General features: G+C 41.5%; 1 protein-coding gene and 1 long non-coding RNA gene across 2 annotated transcripts in view; one reads left to right on the plus strand and one right to left on the minus strand.

Moving 5' to 3' along the window:
- The window catches only part of zmynd10 (zinc finger, MYND-type containing 10), an 88,661-nt gene extending 86,754 nt beyond the window's left edge, over positions 1-1,907 (plus strand). The window contains exon 12 of the mRNA XM_087994503.1: positions 449-1,907. Within this exon, the coding sequence (XP_087850629.1) occupies positions 449-527 (79 nt within the window). The 3' untranslated portion in view covers positions 528-1,907. The remainder of the gene's footprint in view (positions 1-448) is intronic.
- LOC148147981 (uncharacterized) overlaps positions 1-23,547 on the minus strand; it is a 114,900-nt gene that overhangs the window by 4,992 nt on the left and 86,361 nt on the right. Inside the window, exon 3 of the long non-coding RNA XR_015759427.1 lies at positions 7,268-7,372. This is a non-coding gene — a long non-coding RNA (uncharacterized LOC148147981). The remainder of the gene's footprint in view (positions 1-7,267; positions 7,373-23,547) is intronic.

Consider the following 23,547-nt stretch of genomic DNA (forward strand, 5'->3'; position numbering starts at 1 on the left):
AGAGAGTTTCAGCAAGAGATGAGCTAAAGCAGGCACAAAGCCAGGCAGTGTAACATTGGTGGAAATGTTGGCTTAATGATAATGGTAATAAGAAATGATAAGGGGTTCAACTCAGAACCAAATATAACATCGGCTGTGAACAGGCTGGTTTAATTTAACACAGATGTCAGGGAAAGGGATAGAGTTGGTAGCTAAGGAGCAGAGTTTATAATTGAGATAGAAAATAGCTTCAGTCTCCCCAACATTTAATTGAAGAGCACAGTGAGATGGAGATGAAGTGGGAGGTCAGGATGATGTGGAGAGTGAGTGCTTCAGAGGGCAAGGTATGATGACAATCTCTTGGATGTTTACCAGCCATGAAATCCTGATACATGGGATAATAGAGTTCTAAATCTGAGCTGTGCAATGCCTACGTGTATTGATGATCACCATTTAATTTCTTTTCTAGGGAGTGCCAGGTGAAGCACTGGTCAAAACACAAGAAAGCCTGTGACCTGCTGGCTGTTGCGCAAAACAAAACTGAATGAGGAATTAGAAATCAGTTGGTGGAAACCAAACTGGTGAGCACTTGGCTACTCTGCTATTGGGCACTGAGCCGAGTGATACAATCCTGATCTTGACACACTGCATTGATATGTACTCAGCACTCCAGTTAACATGCAATGTGTGACATTTTGAATGGCCTAACCATACAGAACTTCTATTTGCTCAGGAGGCTATAATTAAGTACAGGCTAACTGATAGGGATTATTTTTAAAATATAATTTTTGAAACATCTGAAATATGTAATTTCCCATTGTCATGCTTTAAATGCTATTTGTCAGTGTGAATGTAGGAGAGTATCCTAACTCAAACCTTGAATTTATTGCTGTTACAAGAAAGTTTGTTGAACTAACTGAAAAGCTGCTTTTGGGAAAGTATTCCCTTTTCTTTTTTGGAATTCTTTTTATGTTTACCTTGTGAAGCCGCATGCTCCGGTGATGAACTGCTGTTTTTATAAAGTACCATTTGCAGCCTTTTATCATGACCTGGATTGGGGTCATACCACCTGCTGTTAGCACAGTGGGATCAGGAAAATGGAGCTCATACTGAAATGCACAGCATTTGTGCAGAAATACTGTGGAGATCTGATCGATTCAGCTCCTTCCAAACATCAGAATCTTAAGAAACCATGTGAGATACTCAGTGTCTTTAAAAGCCTGCCTGTGTGATTGCAAGCCTGACTGTCACTGAGTCAGAGTGAAGAAAACAAAGGCATGCGCAATGTATTCACCAGCTACTACTGAGTTTTTTTTAAAAGACCTTTAGTAACAAAGATGCAATTCATAGACAGTAAGCTTGATTTTTAATGTAACAATCATGCGTTTTACTGAGATGACCCTAGTATCTTTGTCTTTAGTCCCTCTAGAGAAACACGCTTGTAACAGACAGTGTGGATGAGTTTTTTTTGTTCAATGCCCCCATGTAAGGGCTATGCTCACCAAGACCTGCTTTTGAAAATTTGGACACAAGCTTCCCATATTTTTCTGAAAGTGTCGACAGGCAAATCTCTCCCCGCCCAGACTAAATACAAGACTTGAAACATTGCTTTGTGTGCTTATAAAAGGTTGAATGGTGCATGTTGCAGTTCCAGATATCAGCATTACTTTTTTTTTTAATTAGAGTGTTACTATAATTTTTATTTTGAATGTTGTTTATTCAAGTTTTGACTTCGCAATAGAAAGGAATTTACAAATCCTTAAAGTTTCAATTGTTTAATGGCAATGTGCTTCAGAGAAAACTTTGCTTTTGAATTTGGTCACCTGTAGTTAGCTTTGCTGACAATGGCCTTTAATTCTGTGCTGTCTTACTGTCTGTTGTGTAAACTTAACAAAAATGGACTGGATAAAAATGAGTCTATTTCTTAATTGTCAAGTTTTTTAATGTTGTCCATCACACACCGCCATCCTAAAATTTCTAACCACAGTGTTTGTTTCCTGGCCTGGCATGCAAGGAGCCAACAGAGAATGCATCACCTTTGATTCTCGCTGCCCCACAACAATTTCAAGTGCTAAGGAACTTTCACTGACTGGATATGGGACTTCTACTTCTCACCAATCTGATTGGCCACAAATTCCAAAAGCTGTAGTGGATAGGACTGGGAAGACAAGTGATTACAGATGTCTAAATCCAAAAGACCAGAAGCAAGTAAATGTAGATATCTTGGGGCAGGGAGAAAAGATTAGGGAGAATTTACTGAAAAGGAGTGGGGAGGAGGAGGATGAAGGCATCCCCTGCCATTTCACCTGAAACCTCACCAATGTTTCTGGGCTTCACCCTGCGTCTGAATTCCTCCTGCTGGCCTGGCAATTACGGCCACGTGGGAAAGAGCTTTGAAGCAGTCCTTTGGCCATGCAAGAGCATTAATTGGGTCAAGGACAAGCTGATCAGCCTAGGTGGGAGATTACTGGGAAGGCTAACCAAGGTATTTTAAATGTCAAACCAGCCCCCAACCAACAAACAGCCTGCAAACATGCCAGTGGGACAACATTAAATTCTGTCCCCATTTCAAACATTTTGTGATGACATCAAGTGAAGGGCCATTTCTAGTTTTGGTGACAGATTACAATTTCACTTGGAACCAGTTATTTACAAGGATCCAGTAATGTGCAGTTTTCCTTCATTAAAAGCACTCTGATGTCATGATCTAGGTGAGTGTGTGTGTGTGTGTGTGTGTTTAACTTAGATCATGGAAGTTCAGGGAAATTTGAGATCTAAGACTCACTTGGGCTTCAGATCATCATGCCACCCAGAAAATAGAAAGTTGGTCTGGTGAAGACAGTTAAAAATCACACAACACCAGGTTATAGTCCAACAGGTTTAATTGGAAGCACACTAGCTTTCGGAGCGCAACCACCTGATGAAGGAGCGGCGCTCCGAAAGCTAGTGTGCTTCCAATTAAACCTGTTGGACTATAACCTGGTGTTGTGTGATTTTTAACTTTGTACACCCCAGTCCAACACCAGCATCTCCAAATCATTGTGAAGACAGGAGCTCATAAATCAGGTCAACAATTTGCACAGTTTCGACTTCCAATATTCTTTTGAAATAAAACCAAAACTCTGATATCTATGCTAGAACATGTCGGTTTTCTTACCACAAACTGAAAGTACTGTACTCAGTACTTCCCATCTGTTGTTAAAGCATTGGTTAATAAGTCTGGATGTTCATGATCAAAGGTAAGGAAAACTAGAAAACCACAGGATCACCTTTCACTTTGAGAGTTTTCTAGGTCAGAATCACACAATTGTTTCTTCATGAAAACAAATAACTACCCAAGTGTCCCTCTCAAAAATGTTTTGTTATTCTGCTTATCATTACTTATTCTGTACTGCATTTCAGGAAGCCTTGGAAGTTACAGCAGTGTAGCACTACTTTTGGAGATTCAAGTTTGGCTTTTAACAATGTAATATTTGTGTGCAATCAACCCAAATGGGGCCAGCATGCTGGGAGCCCTCCATATCTTGGATAACTACAGTTGACACATACTTTTTGATGCAGTTGCTCAGGCTTTTTACATTGATCCTTTGTTTTATTGATAGCGTCAGTCAGAGTTCCACGGTGATTAAGTAAACTGACCAGATACTGGGCCTCTGCCTTGCTCAATTCCCTATGTTTCCCAGTCAACTACTGAGTTGAAGCCTGATTACACAAAGTTCTGGCCAGTCAGGGCCCAGGCCTGATGATGATTGCAGAGAAGACCTTGGCGCAGAAATTGACCTTTCCACCCATACATAGGATGGTCTCTGTTTTCATGAGGCCCAGGAAGGGGAGAAAACCAGGAAAGAAAAGAGAATGTAAAGGACTGCATTTTGGCAGACTACCCAAATCCATCACTTAAGGCATAGAACCACTTTAAGCAAGATCGCAAATTAAATTGACTAACATTCACCCCACCCATCCTCTAGTCACTGCATTATGTCACTGCAATGTTCCGTTTGGATCTTATTTGAATTTATGGTCTCTGTTTAAACAGTGATATAATGAGTCATTCAATATGTATATATAATTTTACTCTTCCTTCAAAAATCTGTTGGCAGCCCAAGTACTCTTGAGATGTTGGATGGAAAAAAGAATGCTGGAGAAGTTGCAGATGCTGGGGATGGGGGCCAAATAAATATAAAACTAAATATCCTACAGAAAAGAAAAAGAGGTAGTAAAAGGGGAATAAGGAAAAGACAGTACAAAAGTGATCAAAGTACTAGGAACGTAGAACAGATAAAACAGAAATGTCATGCATAAACTTATGAATACCCTCCATCTACAACTGTCTTGTCTGTTGTCACTGCGAATTGAATAGTGTGGGTTGTCCTGCTTTCTGAGTCCATTATCAATTGCTGTAATGATTATTGAGGAACCCCAAGAATTCTGAGATAAAAGGATTTTTGTAGGAAAACACCTATATTCAAATAACCAGTGAGACTACTTTTAACAAATTCAAGTAGTAATATGGACTGAGCTGCTTAACAGCTGCTTGTGAAGGTGACTGGGCATAAATTGTCTATAAGTAATTTCTGAGACCATGTGTTCAGTATCAACTGCAGTATGTGCAACATCGAAACAATTATTAACTTGTGAAAATTAAATTTAATCTATGTAAAAAGGCTAGTTTCCTTTTCAACTTTGTTATGGACTGGCCAGACCACTCTTAACATTGTTAAGCAGGCAGCCCTAGACCTAACTTTGCAATTTGTTTTCGTAAATGTACAGTGAAAATTACCCGGAGTAACATAGCTAGGTTGACTAGTAGATTTTAAAATAAACAAATTTATTGCAAGATTACACAATGAAACACAAAGAACAGAATAAAGAACCCCTACAGAACTCAACCTATCCAGCCAGACTTAGTTATGCTGTTCCGAATACACACAACAGTCCTAATAAGCAAACTCCCTTTAAAAACCAGTGTAAATGGAACACATGCTTACAAGCTGAAGCTGAAGGGAAGAAAAGAGAGAGAGTTTCCACACAGCTTCCTGTTGAATTGCCCAGTTCAAGACTGAACTAAAAACAGCTCAGCTTAGCTAAAGAGCTGACTACTCCCCTTTCACTATGCAGGTCACTTCTAAAGCATGACCACTTTGGCCTGAAGTCTCATGTGTTTACATATAAACAAACAGCCTCTCAAAATCCTTTTCATCTCTCTAATAAACAAAGCTGATCAGAGTCTGACCCCATTTATTGCCCCTCTGGAAAAAATCAAGGACAGAGTCTTCTTGAGCCAAGGAACAGCTTTTAGAAAAAAAGGGACTAGCCTTGTGACAACTTCCTCCCCTTCCTGCCCACATTCTGACTTTTGCTGGAACAAATTACAACCCTCTAATATTTTGTATTGGTGATCTTTATTCATATATGCGCCAGCACAGGATGTTCACTTGTAGAAGGCACCATGTCCAAATCATTACTTAATCTTGTCTGGCGTGTCCTTTCCAGGAACATTACTGGATCATGGACAACTGCAGAACCTTCTCACTTCCTTTTCCCTCATTACCTCAGGTCAAGTTGATACTGTTGCTACTGTAATGAAAGCAAGTTGCATCAAAGTTGTAACTGAATCTCCAACAGTAGGTGACAACAATGAGAGAGGGCTGAATATGTGGGAAATCGTGCCTCACTAATTTGATAGAGTTTTTTGAAGAAATGGCAAACAAGATTGATGAAGGCAGAGTTGTGGATATTGTCTATATGGATTTCAGCAAGGCATTTGACAAGTCTCCGCATGGTAGACTGATTTGCAAGGTTAGATCACATGAATCTAGGGAGAGATAGCTATTTGGATACAAAATTGGCTTGAAGGCGGGAGATAGAAGGTAGTGGTCGAGGATAAATTGTATTAGCTTTATTGTCACATGCACTTGAGTACAGTGAAAAGTTTACAGTTGCCGCATTACAGTACCACCATAGGTACAAAAGTACCTAGGTACAAATATTTAAGATCAAATTCTTGAGAAGCAAAAAAAATTAGAAAAGTAAAGAAATAAGTAGTCTGGAATTATAAGTCATAGGAATAAATTAGAAAAATAAGAAAGTAAAAAGTTCCAATTATCAGTCTTTCCAACCCAGTCCACCTCGCCTCAAGTGTGACCTCCAGTGCTACCTGCACTGGAGTCACCAGTGTAGGAATTGCTGAACTTTAGGTGCCATCTGATTGCCGCTGGGCCCAATTTGCTGACAATGCTGTACCTAGACTTGACCCACAAACAAGAATCCCAGGTTCTGCTGCCAAGCCAGGCTGCCGCTGGGCCACAAGTCCTCACTTCAGCTGCAGATGTCAACTTGTTGGCACCGCTATCTTGAAGACTCCGGTGTCACCATCCCCAATCGCTAAAGGAGCTTTGTTGCCACCAGCCCTAAACACTGGCAGAATGACCTCCCCACTGCTATAGGCCCCAAACACCACAAGTATGACCTCCCCACTGCCATAGGCCCCAAACTCTGTGAGAATGACCTCCCCACTGCCATAGGGACCAAACTCTGTGAGAATGACCTCCCCACTGCCATAGGCCCCAAACACCACGAGTATGACCTCCCCACTGTCATAGGCCCCAAACAGCCATTGGCCTGAAATGGCGGGAGAATGTACTCGCTGCCACTGCCTCTGATCACCCTGAGAACATCCTCACTGCTGCTGCTTCCGCCTCATATTGCCAGGAGAAGACTGGAAAATTTCATCACTGCTGCTCCAGTGCTGCCAACCAACCTGCCACAGGAAAAAAAAAAGCAAAAGAAAATAAAAATAAAGCACAAGAAGAGAGCAGTAGCAAATGTAAAATAAAGACAGAAAGCAGATGGGTCGCTGGCAAGAGCCCGCATGTGGCCCTGTTACTCTGCTGCCATCTTGCACCGGTTGATTTTCGGACTGGAGGCCAGTGATCAGCAGGAAGGATGGGTGCTGGATTCACTGCTTTTTGTCATTTATATAAATGATTTAGATGTAAATATGGGAGGAATGGTTAGTAAGTTTGCAGATGACACCAAAATTCGTGGTGTAATGGACAGCCAAGAATTAACAGGACCTTGATTAGGTAACAGGCAGAGGATGGCAGATGGAGTTTAATTTAGATAAATGAGAGATGCTGTGTTTTGGTAAGGCAGATCAGGGCATACCTAATGGTAGGGTCCTGAGGAGTGTTGCTGAACAAAGAAACCTTGGGGTACAAGTTCATAATTCCTTGAAGGTGGAGTCACAGGTAGACAAGGTAGTGAAGAAGGTATTTGGCAGACTTACCTTTATTAGTCAGTGCATTGAGTGTAGGAGTTGGGATGTCATGTTGCGGCTGTACAGGACCTTGGTTAGGCCACTTTTGGAATACTGCATCCAATTCTGGTTTCCCTGTTATAGGAAAAATGTTGTTAAACTTGAAAGGGTTCAGAAGAGATTTACAAGGATGTTGCTGGAACTGGAGGGCTTGAAATATAGGAAGAGGCTGAAAAGGCTGGGGCTATTTTCCCTGGAGGATCAGAGGCTGAGGGTTAACCTTTTGGAGTTTTATAAAATCATGAGGGGCACGGATAAGGTGAATAGCTAAGGTCTTTTTTTCAGATGGCTTTTATGAAAAGGAAGAGTTTAGAGGGAGATGGGCCAAGTGCAGGCAAATGGGATTAGATTAATTTAGGATATTTGGTCGGCAGGGGGGAATTGGATCGAAGAATCTGTTTACATGCTGTACATCTCAATGAGTCAATAAGTTTCGTGTTACTCTGAGATAAAAACAAATAATCAGGATATCATCTCACAGAAGAATTCAAGAGACTTTTTAAAATTGATTATTGTATATAAACATTATATAAACTTCAGCGAGGCATTTGATAAGGTTCCCCATGGTAGGCTCATTCAGAAGGTCAGGAGGAATGGGATATAGGGGAACTTAGCTGTCTGGATACAGAATTGGCTGGTCAACAGAAGACAGCGAGTGGTAGTAGAAGGAAAAGATTCTGCCTGGAAGTCTGTGGTGAGTGGTGTTCCACGGGGCTCTGTCCTTGGGCCTCTACTGTTTGTAATTTTTATTAATGACTTGGATGAGGGGATTGAAGGATGGGTCAGCAAGTTTGCAGACGACACAAAGGTTGGAAGTGTCATTGACAGTATAGAGGGCTGTTGTAGCCTGCAGTGGGATATTGACAAGATGCAGAGATGGGCTGAGAGGTGGCAGATGGAGTTCAACCTGGATAAATGCAAGGTGATGCATTTTGGAAGGTTGAATTTGAAGGCTGAGTACAGGATTAAGGATAGGATTCTTGGCAGTGTGGAGGAACAGAGGGATCTTGGTGTGCAGGTACATAGATCCCTTAAAATGGCCACCCAAGTGGACAGGGTTGTTAAGAAAGCATATGGTGATTTGGCTTTCATTAACAGGGCGATTGAGTTTAAGAGTCGTGAGATCTTGTTGCAGCTCTATAAAACTTTGGTTAGACTGCACTTGGAATACTGCGTCCAGTTCCGGTCGCCCTATTATAGGAAAAATGTAGATGCTTTGGAGAGGGTTCAGAGGAGGTTTACCAGGATGCTGCCTGGACTGGAGGGCTTATCTTATGAAGAGAAGTTGACTGAGCTCGGACGTTTTTCATTGGAGAAAAGGAGGAGGAGAGGGGACCTAATTGAAGTATACAAGATAATGAGAGGCATAGATAGAGTCAATAGCCAGACTCTATCTATGCCTCTCATTAGGGCAGAAATGGCTAACACGAGGGGTCATATTTTTAAGCTGGTTGGAGGAAAGTATAGAGGGGATGTCAGAGGCGGATTCTTTACACAGAGAGTTGTGAGAGCATGGAATGTGTTGCCAGCAGCAGTTGTGGAAGCAAGGTCATTGGGGACATTTAAGAGACTGCTGAACATGCATATGGTCACAGAAATTTGAGGGTGCATACATGAGGATCAATGGTCGGCACAATATCATGGGCTGAAGGGCCTGTTCTGTGCTGTACTGTTCTATGTTCTATTACATTTACAGGTGCATATGTGTCTGGGCTGATATTAAGCTATTAAGGTCAAGAGTGTGGTGCTGGAAAAGCACAGCATGTCAGGCAGCATCAGTGGAGCAGGAAAATTGACGTTTCAGGAAACCCAAAACATCGATTGTCCTGCTCCGCGGATGCTGCCTGACCTGCTGTGCTTTTCCAGCACCACTCTCTCACCTCTAATCTCCAGCATCTGCAGTCCTCACTTTCTCCTTTTCATTAAGCTATTAAGCATACTTCTCATAGAGTGTCATGCTTCATGTGATCTCTTAAGGTTGGGTGTCTGGTATTTATATATGATACAGTGACAATATAATTTAATGTATTGAAGTTATTTTGACATACCCACTATGAGATATAACACAAGCAGGTCCTTTAAAAAAAAACCCAGAAGATTAAATACTTTTGCCTTCTTTATTCACCATTGCACTTCTCCACACATCCCTCCACCAAAACCTAGCGTACAGTTGCAGTACCACTTCCTGCATCTCACAGTTCTCACTTTGAGGTTAACACAATGGGGAAGTGCTGACTGAGGCTTACACTTCAGTCTGTGTTGGAGCAACAATCCTTTCGATGAGACACTGACCTGAGGTCCTCACTTGGGACGTGATAGCTTGAATCTCATCAGCATTCTTCTCACAACTGATATGACTATAAACAGATAATCGGATTATTTACCTGTTTGGAGGAATTTTGGCATTTTCCAACAATTGTAATTACACTTGTAAAAGCAGCACACAGAAAATTTGGAAAGTGCTATGTTGATGCAGGGTGCATGAATAATGAGACTATATGATTCTTCCACAATTTAAATCGCAGAATCACACTTCATCTCTTCCATCTGGACTAAGTAGAATGGAATGGAAAAGTGGATGCAGAGGCCTGGGAAACTGCATTAACGAGATCTGTGGGTGGGGACCTAGACTCTCAGGCAAAGATTTCTTAAGATATATGAGACTAGTTTTGAGAAGATTTGTAGCTCAGGTTGAGGTTCTGGATGTAGGTTTGCTCGCTGAGCTGGAAGGTTTGTTTTTTTCTTACAGCTCAGCGAGCAAACCTACATCCATATATGAGAGAAGCTTAGGGATGGGTAAGTCTTGGAGGAGGTGATGCAGAATAATTTCTAAGGAAATCTATCACATGGGAAGCAGTAATTCTTTGCAAACTGGATCCTTTCATACCCAAGGCAGGTTCTTCATGCAAAATTAGAAAATATAACCAAATTGACATACCTATTTTACCATATTTATTCTTGAGATGGGACGTCTCTGGCATGAGCTGTTTTTACCACCCATCTCTGAATACTCATAAAGTCCATAATGGTGAGCCACCTACTTGAATATCATAGACTCCCTACAGTGTGGCTGCAGGTCATTCAGCCCATTGAGTCCACATGAACCCTCTGAAGAGGAGCCCACCCAGACCTGTCCCATTCCTGTAACCCGGCATTTCCTATGGCTAATCTACCTAATCTGCACATCTTTGTGACTGTGGGAAGAAACCGGAGCACCCAGAAGAACCTCATGCAGAAACAGGGAGAAAGCATAAACTCCGCACAGACAATTGCATGAGGTTGGAATCAAACCCAAGTCCCTGGTACTGTGAGGCGGCAGTGCTAATCACTGAGCCACCGTGCCGCCCCAATATAAATGAATGTCTTGTCTCGCCATTTTGAGAGGGCAATTAAGAGTCAACCAGAGCCAGATTGGGTAACAACAGTGAAGGACATTAGTGGATCTCTTTGGTTTTTAATGACAGTCCAATAGTTTTGTGGTAACCATCACTAATATAGGCTTTTATTCCAGATTTATTTCATTGAACTAAAATTTCTCCTGCTCCCACATTGTGTCTGAACTTTCCAGAGCTCTGATTGGTCTACTAACGTGCTACCATATGCCATGCCAAGATTTTTAAAAAGATATTTTGTTGTGTATTACTGCGACTCATGATCTGCTAGCTCAGCAGCAACAATAAGCTCAATTCAGTCTACTTCGGGCCTGGATTTGGCCATGTATTTGATTATCACTGCATGGATACTCTCAACACTTTCCATGGAGTGATTTTGCTCGCATTGATCCTGATGACTAAATCTTGATAGTAAGATGGTCCAATGCTGTGGCTTATGCTACTATCAAGAACCAATTGAGTCATCAGGATCAATGCTGGCAACGTCACTCCACTGAAATCGATTGTTTGACATGTCATGGTCAATCTTTAGGACTCAATCCATATTCTCCTGCTTTAATGCTTCAAATGTGACTTCTGGCATCAAATGCGATTGCCTGGAAATATGAGAGTGGAGTGTCCAGTTACAGAAACAGACACTTCGGTCCAACTCACCCATGCCAACCAGATATCCTAAATTAATCTAGTCCCATTTGCCAGCAGTTGGTCCATATCCCTCTACATCCTTTCTATTCATGTACCCATTATGACAATGCTGTCACTTTAAAAAGGTTATTTTGTCCTTGGTTTTTTTTCAGAGTGGTCATAAAGGCAGATGTGCCGAAATATCCACTTTAACAATTGCCAGTTCTCTCTGTTCAGGTTTTTCCTAGTTTGGTTTAGTTGGGAAGCTGCTGGGATAGCTGTAGCTGAAACTTGCTGCTGCGCAAAAAGGTTTCATGCTTCAGCAGATGATCCCTGACTGACTTCTCTCTCTGAAATCCCTCCTGCCTGTAAGAACCTGTGTTTGAATTTACCTTTTACCAAGAGGTGTGTTTCTGGGATGTTATGGGAATTGGAACAGCTCCTGTGTCTGTTAAGTTTTCCAGTAGTTAAGTTATTCTAAATTCTGTTTTATTTTGTATGTGTTTAAATAAACTCTGTTTGCTTAAATCCGACTGTTTGACCAGCTGTATCACACCTGGAATATTCACTTCACATTCTGTCTTTAAAATAAGAAAAAGTTAGAGCCTAGGCTACTTTCTTAAAATATTTTGAAGGTGTCTGGCCTAGTCCATACACCATTCAGATGCCTTTTAAATCTTGTAATTGTACCCACTTCTACCACTTCACCGGCAGCTCATTCCAAACAGGCACCACCCTCTGCGTGAAAATGTTGCACCTTGGGTCCCTTTCATATCTTTGCCCTCTCACCTTAAACCTATGCCCTTCAGTCTTGGACTCCCCTACACTGGGAATAAGACCTTAGCTATTCACCCTATCCATGTCTCTCATGATTTTATAAACCTATCTAAGGTTATCCCGTAAACTCCGACACTCCACGGAAAATAGCCCCATTGCATTCAGCCACTTCCTATCGCTCAAAGCCTCCAACTTCGGCGATATGTGTGTAAATCTTTTCTGCACCCTTTCATCATCTTTTCTATGGCAGGCAGACCAGAATTGAATGCAGTATTGCAAATGCGACTATGACAGCCAAAAGAGAAAAAAAACAGCTCTTCCATCATCACCCAGTGCACAATCAGCTGAGGTCTGGACAAAATCATTCAACTTCCTTCAGTTTGCAAAACACGAATACACAGAATCCTGAGGGAGAGCACAAAATTAACCACAACATATTTTCAGGTTTTGACCAAATTATGGTTGATGAAATCTGGTAATTACATTAGCATGGGGAAGATATGAATCATGCAGATCCCCAATGCTAAGAATGTAATTTTGAATTTCACAATGCACATTCCAATCTGCTAATGCAAATAATGTCTGTGCACAAGAACTCGGGCCTATTCCCATGCCTTAATTGGTATTCTCTGCTCTTTCACAGCGTAGAAAGTTTGTAACTGCACTTTATAACCATTGTAAAAGAGGCAGAGAAAATGAGTTTTTACATGCACATAAGTTACCACAATGCAGTCAGTGGTAGCACTGAGCAATATGTCACTGAAGATAGCAAGTCTACATTCAGCCTGTCCGTTGAGAATTACTTGATTATAGTAAAGGTCCTATATACCTGTTGTCTATGAATAGCCTTGAATGTGAGTCTACATTTGGTTGTAAAGAGTTCTAATTCAGTTTTGAGATACTAATGGGAAGCTACAGGCAAAGAAATTGTATACATGTTAACATGTTAACGCTTTGACCTGTCAGCATCATCCCCCACCTTCATCTATCACCTTCCTAGCTACCTTCGTCCCAGCCTCACCCGCCCCCCCCCCCCCCCCCCACTCCCCTCCCCCCCCCCCCCATTGGGGTCCCCACCACATTCCTGATGAAGAGCTTATGCTCGAAACGTTGACTCTCCTGCCCTTCGGATGCTGCCTGACTGGCTGTGCTTTTCCAGCACAACGTGTTTTGACTCCAATCTCCAGCATCTCCAGTTGTCACTTTTTCCTACACGTTAACATTGTTGTACAAGCAAACTCGACTGCATTGTTTATTGTTAATTTGCTTTACAGCAGTGACTATACTTTAAAACATTTTCTTACCAATGGCAAATGTTGGAATATTCATAAGATGAAGTAAAGTTTTCTATTTCTTATGTATTCACTGTCTTGCACATTTTCCTTCTTCCAGATACTGGAAACTGTTTATTACCTATGTTTTTGCTAACAACAAAGATCTCTTCTGGAACGCCAAGATTCTAGTGTTTGCCTGCTGATGGGGTGATAAAACTGTTCCTTACACTTCCCCTATTGATAGCTTATTCTTATTTTGTAACTTCCTCTAGTTATCCTATTTTAGCTTACTTTTATGTTTATATTTTTAATTTCATTTTTGACTGTGCAATAATTTAATATAATCAAAAGTATGCTCATAATTATGTTGAAAACCAATTTAAGACTATCAGTTGGGCTCACATTGTGTCTCATGTGCCTGTGCTAGAACCCTGTTCTTTGTACACAAAAAGGAATTTGTCCATATGTTGTATCGTTTTCATTGAGAAAATGGACATGGCCAATCCCTGCTGCAGTCCTACGGCAAGGCCCTGACCAAAAGGTCTACCTGCCTGATCTAACATTAATCAGATTGACAGTTATTTGACTCTACTGTGTCTCTACTGCATTCAGTTATGATTCACCCAGTCAGCACTGATAAAGTGGTGTGCCTTTCAAAGTTTTGTTTCTTGAATCTCAGTCCTGATAAATGCAAGAGGAAAAGCATTAACTTCATGTCTCCTTTAGCAGTGTTTAAGTTTGGTTTTACCAAACAGTTTTTTGAATGCAATAATATACATTTGTAAAATCTAACAAGACAGAAAAGAATACTTAGCCTGTTACATGTGCCACTGGGCGGAGGGGGGGGGGGGGGGGTTTAGAAACTATTTCCATCTCTAGAAACTGATATCTCTAATGAGCTGTTCAAATGAAAAATGTTGATACGCAGATAAGAGCAAAGAGAAGCTAACACCATGATGTATAACTTGGACTAAATGATTAAAGTAGACTGACATGAGCAATGTCCCAGAACACGCCAGATGGCCTCCTTCTTTAGAGACCGCAATTTCCCTTCCCACTTGGTTAAAGATGCCCTCCAACGCATCTCATCCACATCCCACACCTCCGCCCTCAGACCCCACCCCTCCAACCGTAACAAGGACAGAACGCCCCTGGTGCTCACCTTCCACCCTACCAACCTTCGCCTAAACCAAATCATCCGCCGACATTTCCGCCACCTCCAAACAGACCCCACCACCAGGAATATATTTCCCTCCCCACCCCTTTCCGCCTTCCGCAAAGACCATTCCCTCCGTGACTACCTGGTCAGGTCCACGCTCCCCTACAACCCACCCTCTTGTCCTGGCACCTTCCCCTGCCACCGCAGGAATTGCAAAACCTGCGCCCACACCTCCTCCCTCACCTCCATCTAAGGCCCTAAAGGAGCCTTCCACATCCATCAAAGTTTTACCTGCACATCCACCAATATCATTTATTGTATCCGTTGCTCCCGATGCGGTCTCCTCTACATTGGGGAGACTGGACGCCTCCTAGCAGAGCGCTTTAGGAACATCTCCGGGACACTCGCACCAATCAACCACACCGCCGTGTGGCCCAACATTTCAACTCCCCCTCCCACTCTGCCAAGGACATGGAGGTCCTGGGCCTCCTTCACCGCCGCTCCTTCACCACCTCGGATGCTGCCTGAACTGCTGTGCTCTTCCAGCACCACTAATCCAGAATCTGGTTTCCAGCATCTGCAGTCATTGTTTTTACCCATGAGCAATGTCCTGCCTTGTTCCAGAATATATGAGTCAGTGCTGAAAATGTGTTGCTGGAAAAGCGCAGCAGGTCAGGCAGCATCCAAGGAACAGGAGAATCGACGTTTCGGGCATAAGCCCTTCTTCAGGCCCGAAACGTCGATTTTCCTGTTCCTGGGATGCTGCCTGACCTGCTGCGCTTTTCCAGCAACACATTTTCAGCTCTGATCTCCAGCATTTGCAGCCCTCACTTTCTCCTATATGAGTCAGTACTAATTTAATAATTAAACTCTCTAACTGCAATTCTAATCTGCCCCATGTTACATATTATTCTAGAATCATTCATTTGTAATTACAAAGTGCAGAGATTATCTTGTGATCAGAGAATTAAAAGATTTTTTAAGGCAACACAACACAACTGTTGAGTGTCCTGTTAGGCTACATCATTGCCCCAAAGTCTGGGACTCCAATAATGTATTAAATTATTTGAGTAACATTATTAATCCAAGTTAAAAATCACACAACACCAGGTTATAGTCCAACAGGTTTAATTGGAAGCACACTAGCTTTCGGAGCGACGCTCCTTCATCAGGTGATAGTAAGCGTCGCTCCGAAAGCTAGTGCTTTCAATTAAACCTGTTGGACTATAACCTGGTGTTGTGTGATTTTTAACTTTGTATACCCCGGTCCAACACCAAATCTCCAAATCATGATTACTATTAATCCATGTTATCTATGGTGTTAGAATAAAGCTAACTAAACTCAGACCATTGAGTACAGGAGTTGGGATGTCATGTTGCGGTTGTACGAGACCACTTTTGGACTAATGTATACAGTTCTGTTTGAAATGCTATGGAAAGGATATTACTAAATCGGAGAGGGTATAGAAAAGGATGTTTCCAGGACTGAGAGCTTTCAGTTATAAGGAGAGGCTGGATAGACTGGGACATTTTTCACTGGAACTTAGGAGGTTGAGGGGTGACCTTATAGAAGTTTATGAAATCATGAGAGGCATAGGTAATGTGAATAGCAAAGGGTAGGGGAGTTCAAAATTAGAGGGCATAAATTTAAGGTGAGAGGAAAAATATTTAGAAGAGACCTGAAGGACAACCTTTTCACAAAGAGGGTGGTTCGTATGCAGAATGAACTGCCAAAGGAAGTGGTAGATTCAGGTACAGCATTTACAACATTTAAAAGACATTTGGACAAGTACATGAACAGGAAAGATTAAGAGGGAAATGGACCAAATGCAAGCAAATGGGACTAGTTTAGTGTAGGAAACTTGGTCAGGATGGAAGAGTTGGACCAGTGGGTTTATTTCCAGGCTGTATGATGCTATAACTATATTTGCAGAAAGATGTTGGATTAGGAAGGCCTTCTTACATAAAAAGACTTTAATATGCAGTTAATCTGATTTCCAAGCATCTTAATGAAAACTTGTTGAAAGCCCGCATCTGGGAGTTCTTGGAGAGACTACAGAAACCTGTGAGTACTGTGTTCCAATACGAATACTGAAATCCAGTCATCAAAGAATGGTGCTGAATTAGCATTATGCAATCATTCAGAATTCCTGCCATATACTTCCAGTGCAAAATGTTCTAAGATAAGAGCAAATACTTATAATGTATCAATACAAATTAAAAACAAGCTGCAGTGAGTGAAAGTCTGAAACATCAACTGACTGTAACAGACAATGATTAGATTAGATTAGATTAGATTACATTACAGTGTGGAAACAGGCCCTTCGGCCCAACAAGTCCACACCGACCCGCCAAAGCACAACCCACCCATACCCCCACATTTACCCCTTACCTAACACTCCGGGACAATTTAGCCTGGCCAATTCACCTGACCTGCACATCTTTGGACTGTGGGAGGAAACCGGAGCACCCGGAGGAAACCCACGCAGACACGGGGAGAATGTGCAAACTCCACACAGTCAGTCTCCTGAGTCGGGAATTGAACCCGGGTCTCTGGCGCTGTGAGGCAACAGTGCTAACCACTGTGCCACCGTGCCGCCCAATGCTAAATTTGTGCAAAGAAAGTGCAAGTTAGTGATGGGCAGAAAGTTTATTAGCATCCATAAAGAGAACAGGTGATATGATATTTGGATCTTAGTCCACGGTCAAAGCCTTACTGTACATAAATATTTACAGGACCAATAAGGTGGTAATAGAGTAGGGCTTCTGAGCCTAGGGCTTATCTGCTCTGTCCACTTTTCTTTTCATTGCTACTCTTTTTTGCTCTCTATTCTTGATTGTGTTTCTCTTCTATTTTATTTTACTTACCTGTTGGTGAAGAGCTCGGCTGTGGTCATAGCATCAGCTTTGGCTCAGCAGTGCTGATTCATGGCAGCAAAGTATGAGTTTCGGTAGCATCAGCAGCGGCTGCATTGGTGAGGTGGGTCCAAAGCAAACATATGGCAATGGATTAGAGTTTGGGCCAGTCTGGTACCCAGCAATATTGGTGGCACCTGGATTGGCAACATTCAGCAAGGACTCATAGCGACGAGGGCATTGATGGAGGTGAGATGTGCTGAGGACTGGCAAATGGCATTCCAGCAATGGACAGTGTAGCGATAGGGACCTGTGCCTGGCCACCAGGCCCATGATAGAGCACTTAACAGAAAGGATTGCAACGTTGGGCACTTTATTTCTTCACTTTTCTGCCTTTATATTCTATATTCTGGTTTATTTTTCTGTGTTTTAAGATGATGCCAGAGCATGACAACACTATACAACACTTTTCACTGTATGTTGTTACAAGATACACGTGATAATAAATAACCCAAATCATACATAATGACTAGGAGCAGGAGTAGGCAATTCAGCCACTTGAACCTGCTCCACCCATTTAAAACAATTATGGCTGATCTCATCTTGGTCTCAATTCCACTTTCCTGCCCGCTCTCCGTAACTCTTCAACCATTACTAACTAAAAATCTCTTCTTTAAATTCACTCAATGTCCCAGCATCCATCACACACAAGGTAGTGAATTCCAGATTCACGACTCTTTGAGAGAAGTAATTTCAGCCATCTCTGTTTAACTCTGCCACCCTTTATCCTAAAACTATGACCTCTCATTCTAGATTGCCGCATAAAAGGAACATCCTTTCAACATCTACTTTATCAATCCTCTTTAGCACCCTATGTACCTCAATTAGGTCTCCTCTCATTCTTCATAGGGCTGGAATCAGCTCTGGAATCAATCCAGCAATCCTGTACTAAAGGATAACATATGTTTGCTTTAAGCTGAGGTGTATAGTTAGAATCTGTTTGGAATGAGGGGGACTTGGGGCGCAGGGGTGTAGTTGATGAGCTAGTCTTCAAGGATTGGCCTGGAGTCTTCAGAAATTAAAGGTCAGTGCTCTGGAAACAATGCTGAGGAAAAATTATAAGTTGTCCTTTTGTTTTTGTTTTTCTTCACTGGATAGGAAACTACTTTATAAGGAAGGGAAGATTGGCTGTGTCATTGACAACCAATCATTGATCATCCAATTTGGTAGAATCCTTTTGCTTTCCAATTGGCTTAGGAAGATAGTGTTGCAAGGATAGATGTGTTGGGCAATTAATGGCTGGAGCTTGGGGCAAGCCATGTAACAAAACCTGCAGGACTCATTTGAATCACAATCCTAGTTCCCAATCCTAGGGTGGGTGTTGTTTTCAGGTAAATCCTCCAAGCAGTGATAGCAGAGGGAATAGTTAGACAGTTCTGGTGTCCCTGTTATCGGAAGAATATTATTTTAAACTAGGCAGGGTTCAGAAGAGGTTTACCAGGATATTGCCAGGTGTGGAAAGTTTGAGTTGTAAAGAAGGGCTGAATAGGCTGGGACTTTTTTTCACTGGAGGGTAGGAGATTGAGTGGTGACCTTATAGAGGTTTAATAAATCATGAGGGTATACATAGAGTTAATGGTAGGTGTCTTTTCTCTAGGATGAGGGATTTCAAGTTTGGGGGCTACATTTTTAAGGTGAGAGGAGAGAGATTTAAAACAGACACGAGGGGCAAATTCTTTACACAGAGGGTGGTTTGCATGCGGAATGAACCTCCTGAGTGTCTGGTGGGTGCGGGCAAAGTTATAAAGTTGAAAAGACACTTAGATAAGTCCATGAATAGGAAAGGTTTAGAGGGAAACGGGACAAGCAGGTGGGACTGGTTTAGTTTGGGAGTATGTTAGGCATGCACTGGTTGGACCGAAGGGTCTGTTTCTGTGCTTTATGACTCTATAACATTGTATGTAGCTAAAGAGGTGATATTAAGGAGAGGGCTTCTTTTGGAAGTGGTATTTGGGGAGATAGAGGATGTGTTGCCCTGATCGGGAGGGTGGGGGGAGCTGGTAGAATGACAAAAATGGATCATCAGGTTAGTAAGAGATCATTTAAAGTAGGGAGAATGAGCACAGAGAACACAAAAACTATTATAAAGGTGAAATAGGGATGATGGAAATATGTTAGATAAATTTATAAAGAATGTAGCATGGATAGCATCCAGATCAAACAAGAAAAATCTCTAGCTACCTGATGAAGGAGCAGCGCTCTGAAAGCTAGTATTTCCAAATAAACCTGTTGGACTATAACCTGGTGTTGTGTGATTTTTAACAGAAAAAAATCTAGATAGAAGCAAGAAAAACAAATGAAGAAACAGGATGTTAGCTCAGTTGCAGTGACAAAAAAGAGGAACAACATTTAATATAGTTAAGAAAAATGTTTTGCAATGTTCAAACTGTGGGGAAAATGTAACAAATTCATGGCAGTTGAGCAAAATAAACAGAAAGCCACAGAGTGCTTAAGAAAGGAGGCAAAATGGCAATAATGGTGAAGGGAGGCGAGCACTGGTCTTTGTAGAATTCACACATCCCAATGGAACTGGGGGAGGAAATAGCAAAAATCCTAGACGTTACATTCAGGATTCTACAGACAATGGCTGTGTGCCAAGGGACTGAAGGCATGCCAAATCTGTAAATAATGCTAAAACAGGAAGAATAGTAAATTCTTTGGACCATCAATAGGAGCTACGAGGAAATATTGATGAGATGGTGGAATGAACAAAGAAAATTATTAAATACATTTAGTAACTATAAAGTGGTACATCAGAATTAAAATAAAAGCTGCAATTACACTTTGGTCAGGGGCTAGTGGACGATACTGAGGAATAAAGGAGATTCAGATAAATAAGACAGAAAAATCAATACCTCAAGAGGCTGAGGCTGTAAAACATAAAGCTAATTCTGTACTGGGTTCTATAGGAAGAAATATAGACAATGATGAATCTTTATAAAACCTTTGTTACATTTTTAGAATATTGTGTGTAGCTTTGACCTTCATATTATAGGAAAGATTTTGAAGCAATAGAGAGGAGAAAGCAAAGATGCATTCGAATGCTGTCTGTTTTGAGGAAATACAGGCACAACGATATTTTAAAACCTTCACTGAAACAGAGGATACTATAGAGTAATGGATCAGGGTTAAGATATTGAAGGGATAGAAATGAAGCAGATAGGAACAGACAGTTAATGTAGGTTGAGGGGTCAGAAATAGAGGCCGTAAATATAAATGAAAGAGATTTAAGATAGAGATTTGGGAAAATAGTTTTATACAGAGGACTGTGAGACTGTAGAATTTAGTACCAGAGTCAGCAATGGAGACTGAGGCTGTGTAAGTATTCAAGAGAAGGTTGGATAGATGGTTGAAGGACATGGTGTCTAAAGGAATATGGGAACAGAATGGACACACAGATTTATCTGAGAGTTCACTTACAAGATAAGCACCAACATGGCTCAGTTGGGCCAAAGAACCTGTTTTTGTTGTACTTCCAATGTCTTTCCATTAAATCTACCTTCCCATTTCAGTCTCTGATATTGGGGATCAGCTCCATGCATTTCTCTGAACTGTATCAATGAGCCTGTTTTTTTTAACCTAGTGTTCTATTGAATCCAGGGATCAGGTGACTGAATTGTCTCCGGTTATTTCACAATAATGGGCAGTTTGTGTAATTGGATACATTTGCAGCAGCTGCCATGTAACTGTTAATCTTTTGGTGTAGGTTCTGTTGTGCATGTTTCAGCTGCTCGAGCTCACTATCAAGACACTAGCCTGCTGTCTACAATGGCCAAGTATAGGCCAGAGTGAGTCCAATGCAATGGTTATACTTCATGCTACAGGGTCTGCGTTGCTATAGGAACCACCCCACCAAACCCCTACCCTCAAAGGAATGTTTTGCTTTGCAGTGAGAAGCCCATGGGTAGACTTTGGGCCTTCCATGATCAGTGACTATATCAGTAATAATGTTGTGATTTAAATTGCATCCTTCTTTTTGTATAATTTGAAATAACTCCACAGAAGCTGGTATCCCGTCACCAAGTCACCTTCATTCTTGACTCTGATCCAACTTCTTCAGAGCCAGCTGTCAGAATAAACAGTACCGCTGACAGTCATATTCTTAGCTGTCAGCCAGGGCTCCCAGATAAGACCAGGTTAACAGCCTCAATCAGGGAAATCATATTCTAAAATGTCCACCTGGTTGAGCTCATTACAATCACTGCATTATTAGACTTTATTTTTGATTGCATTGTTCAGTTTGAGGGCAAACATAATTTCTTTATGACTTTAACCGTGTCTAACCATACAACCCCTTGAGAACTCTGGGTTCCTCTCAGTCTTGTCTCATGCTGACCTCTGTATTCCTTTCCCCCTCCTCTTGCAGCCATGCCTTCAGCCAACTAGAACTAAGGTTGGGAATTCCCTTAATCAATCGCTTTCCCTCTTTTCCTTTAAGAACCCCCACTAAACTTTAACTCGAAAGCGATCCTTCTGGTCATCCATCAGCTTGTCTCCTTTGATCTGTCAAGCTCACTGGGACATTTCACTTTGTTAGAAATACTTTATAGACTGGATTTTGTTGCGAAGGCTGGGTGTTGTATCTTTTATTTTTTAACATATCTCCAATCTATGCCAAGATGACACCAGCTTTTATGTAAATAATACATTTTATTGATAGTGCTTTAAAATGTATGCTCCTAGTTCTGACTTCAAACTCTTTCTACAGTTTATTTATCTTTCCCAGAGTCCACATCCAAGTTTAACCAGTCAAGCACAGTGATCACTGTAAAGTGATTCATATAATCAAATGCAGAATGATTGTACATTAGTTTTTTAAGGAATGAAAGATCACAAAGATATAATTTTTAATTAAATTATCATTGAAAAAAAACAAATGTATGCATATCAAATCACAAGTGAGAGTTCAAGTTATTCACTTTTAATCAGTAAGGAAATAGTCTTTGAGGTACAAAAGTCTCCCATGGCTATGCTGAGATTGGCAAATTTGAATTTGTGATCCTATGTGATCCACTCAGATGCACATACATGTTGGATGCTAAACTTTAAAGTTGTCCTAATGAAAATGGCCTGACCATTTCTGTGTGCAGAGAGGTTCGTGACCTGATCCTGAGGTGGCTAAGAGTCAGTGTTGATATGGAGAGTGTGTTTGTCTACTGTAGAGATACCAATTACCATTTTTCTTGAAGCATCATAGAAAGCATCCTATCTGGATGCATTACAATGTGGCTTGATAACAGCTCTTCCCAAAACTGTAAGAAACTTCAGAGAGTCGTGAACACAGCTCAGTACATCGCACAAACCAACCTTCTATCCACTAACTTCAATTATACTTTCTGCTGCCTTAGGAAAGAAACCAATATAATCCTTGAAAGTTGCCACCCAGGTTGATAGTGCTGTTAAGAAGGCATACAGTGTATGAGGTTTCATTGGTAGAGGGATTGAGTTCCACAGCCACAATATCATGCTGCAACTCTACAAAACGCTAGTGCGGCCACACTTGGAATATTGTGTACAGTTCTGGTCCCCATATTTTGGGAAGGATGTGGAAGCATTGGAAAAGGTACAAAGGAGATTTACCAGGATGTTGCCTGGTCTGGAGGGAAGGTCTTATGAGGAAAGGCTGAGAGACTTGGATCTGTTCTCATTGGAAAGAAGAAGGCTAAGAGGGGATTTGATAGAGACATACAAGATGATCAGAGGATTAGATAGGGTAGACAGTGAAAGTCTTTTTCCTAGGATGATGACGTCAGCTTGCACAAGGGGGCATGACTACAAATTGAGGTGTGATAGATTTAAGACAGATGTCAGAGGCAGGTTCTTTACGCACAGAGTGTGGTAAGGGCGTGGAATGCCCTACCTGGTAATGTAGTCAACTCAGCCACATTAGGGAGATTTAAACAATCCTTAGATAAGGACATGGATGATGATGGGATAGTGTAGGGGGACAAGCTGAGAATAATTCACAGGTTGGTGCAACATTGAGGGCTGAAGGGCCTGTTCTTTGCTGTATTGTTCTATGTTCTATAATCAAAGACCACTCCCACCCTGGTTATACGCTCTTCCACCCTCTTCCACCAGACAGACTATATAAAAGAATACATTCAA

The sequence above is a fragment of the Chiloscyllium plagiosum genome, unplaced genomic scaffold (assembly GCF_037043375.1).
Source record: "Chiloscyllium plagiosum isolate Xiang-an unplaced genomic scaffold, Cpla_swu_hap1 HiC_scaffold_14, whole genome shotgun sequence".
Taxonomy (NCBI): Eukaryota; Metazoa; Chordata; class Chondrichthyes; order Orectolobiformes; family Hemiscylliidae; genus Chiloscyllium; species Chiloscyllium plagiosum.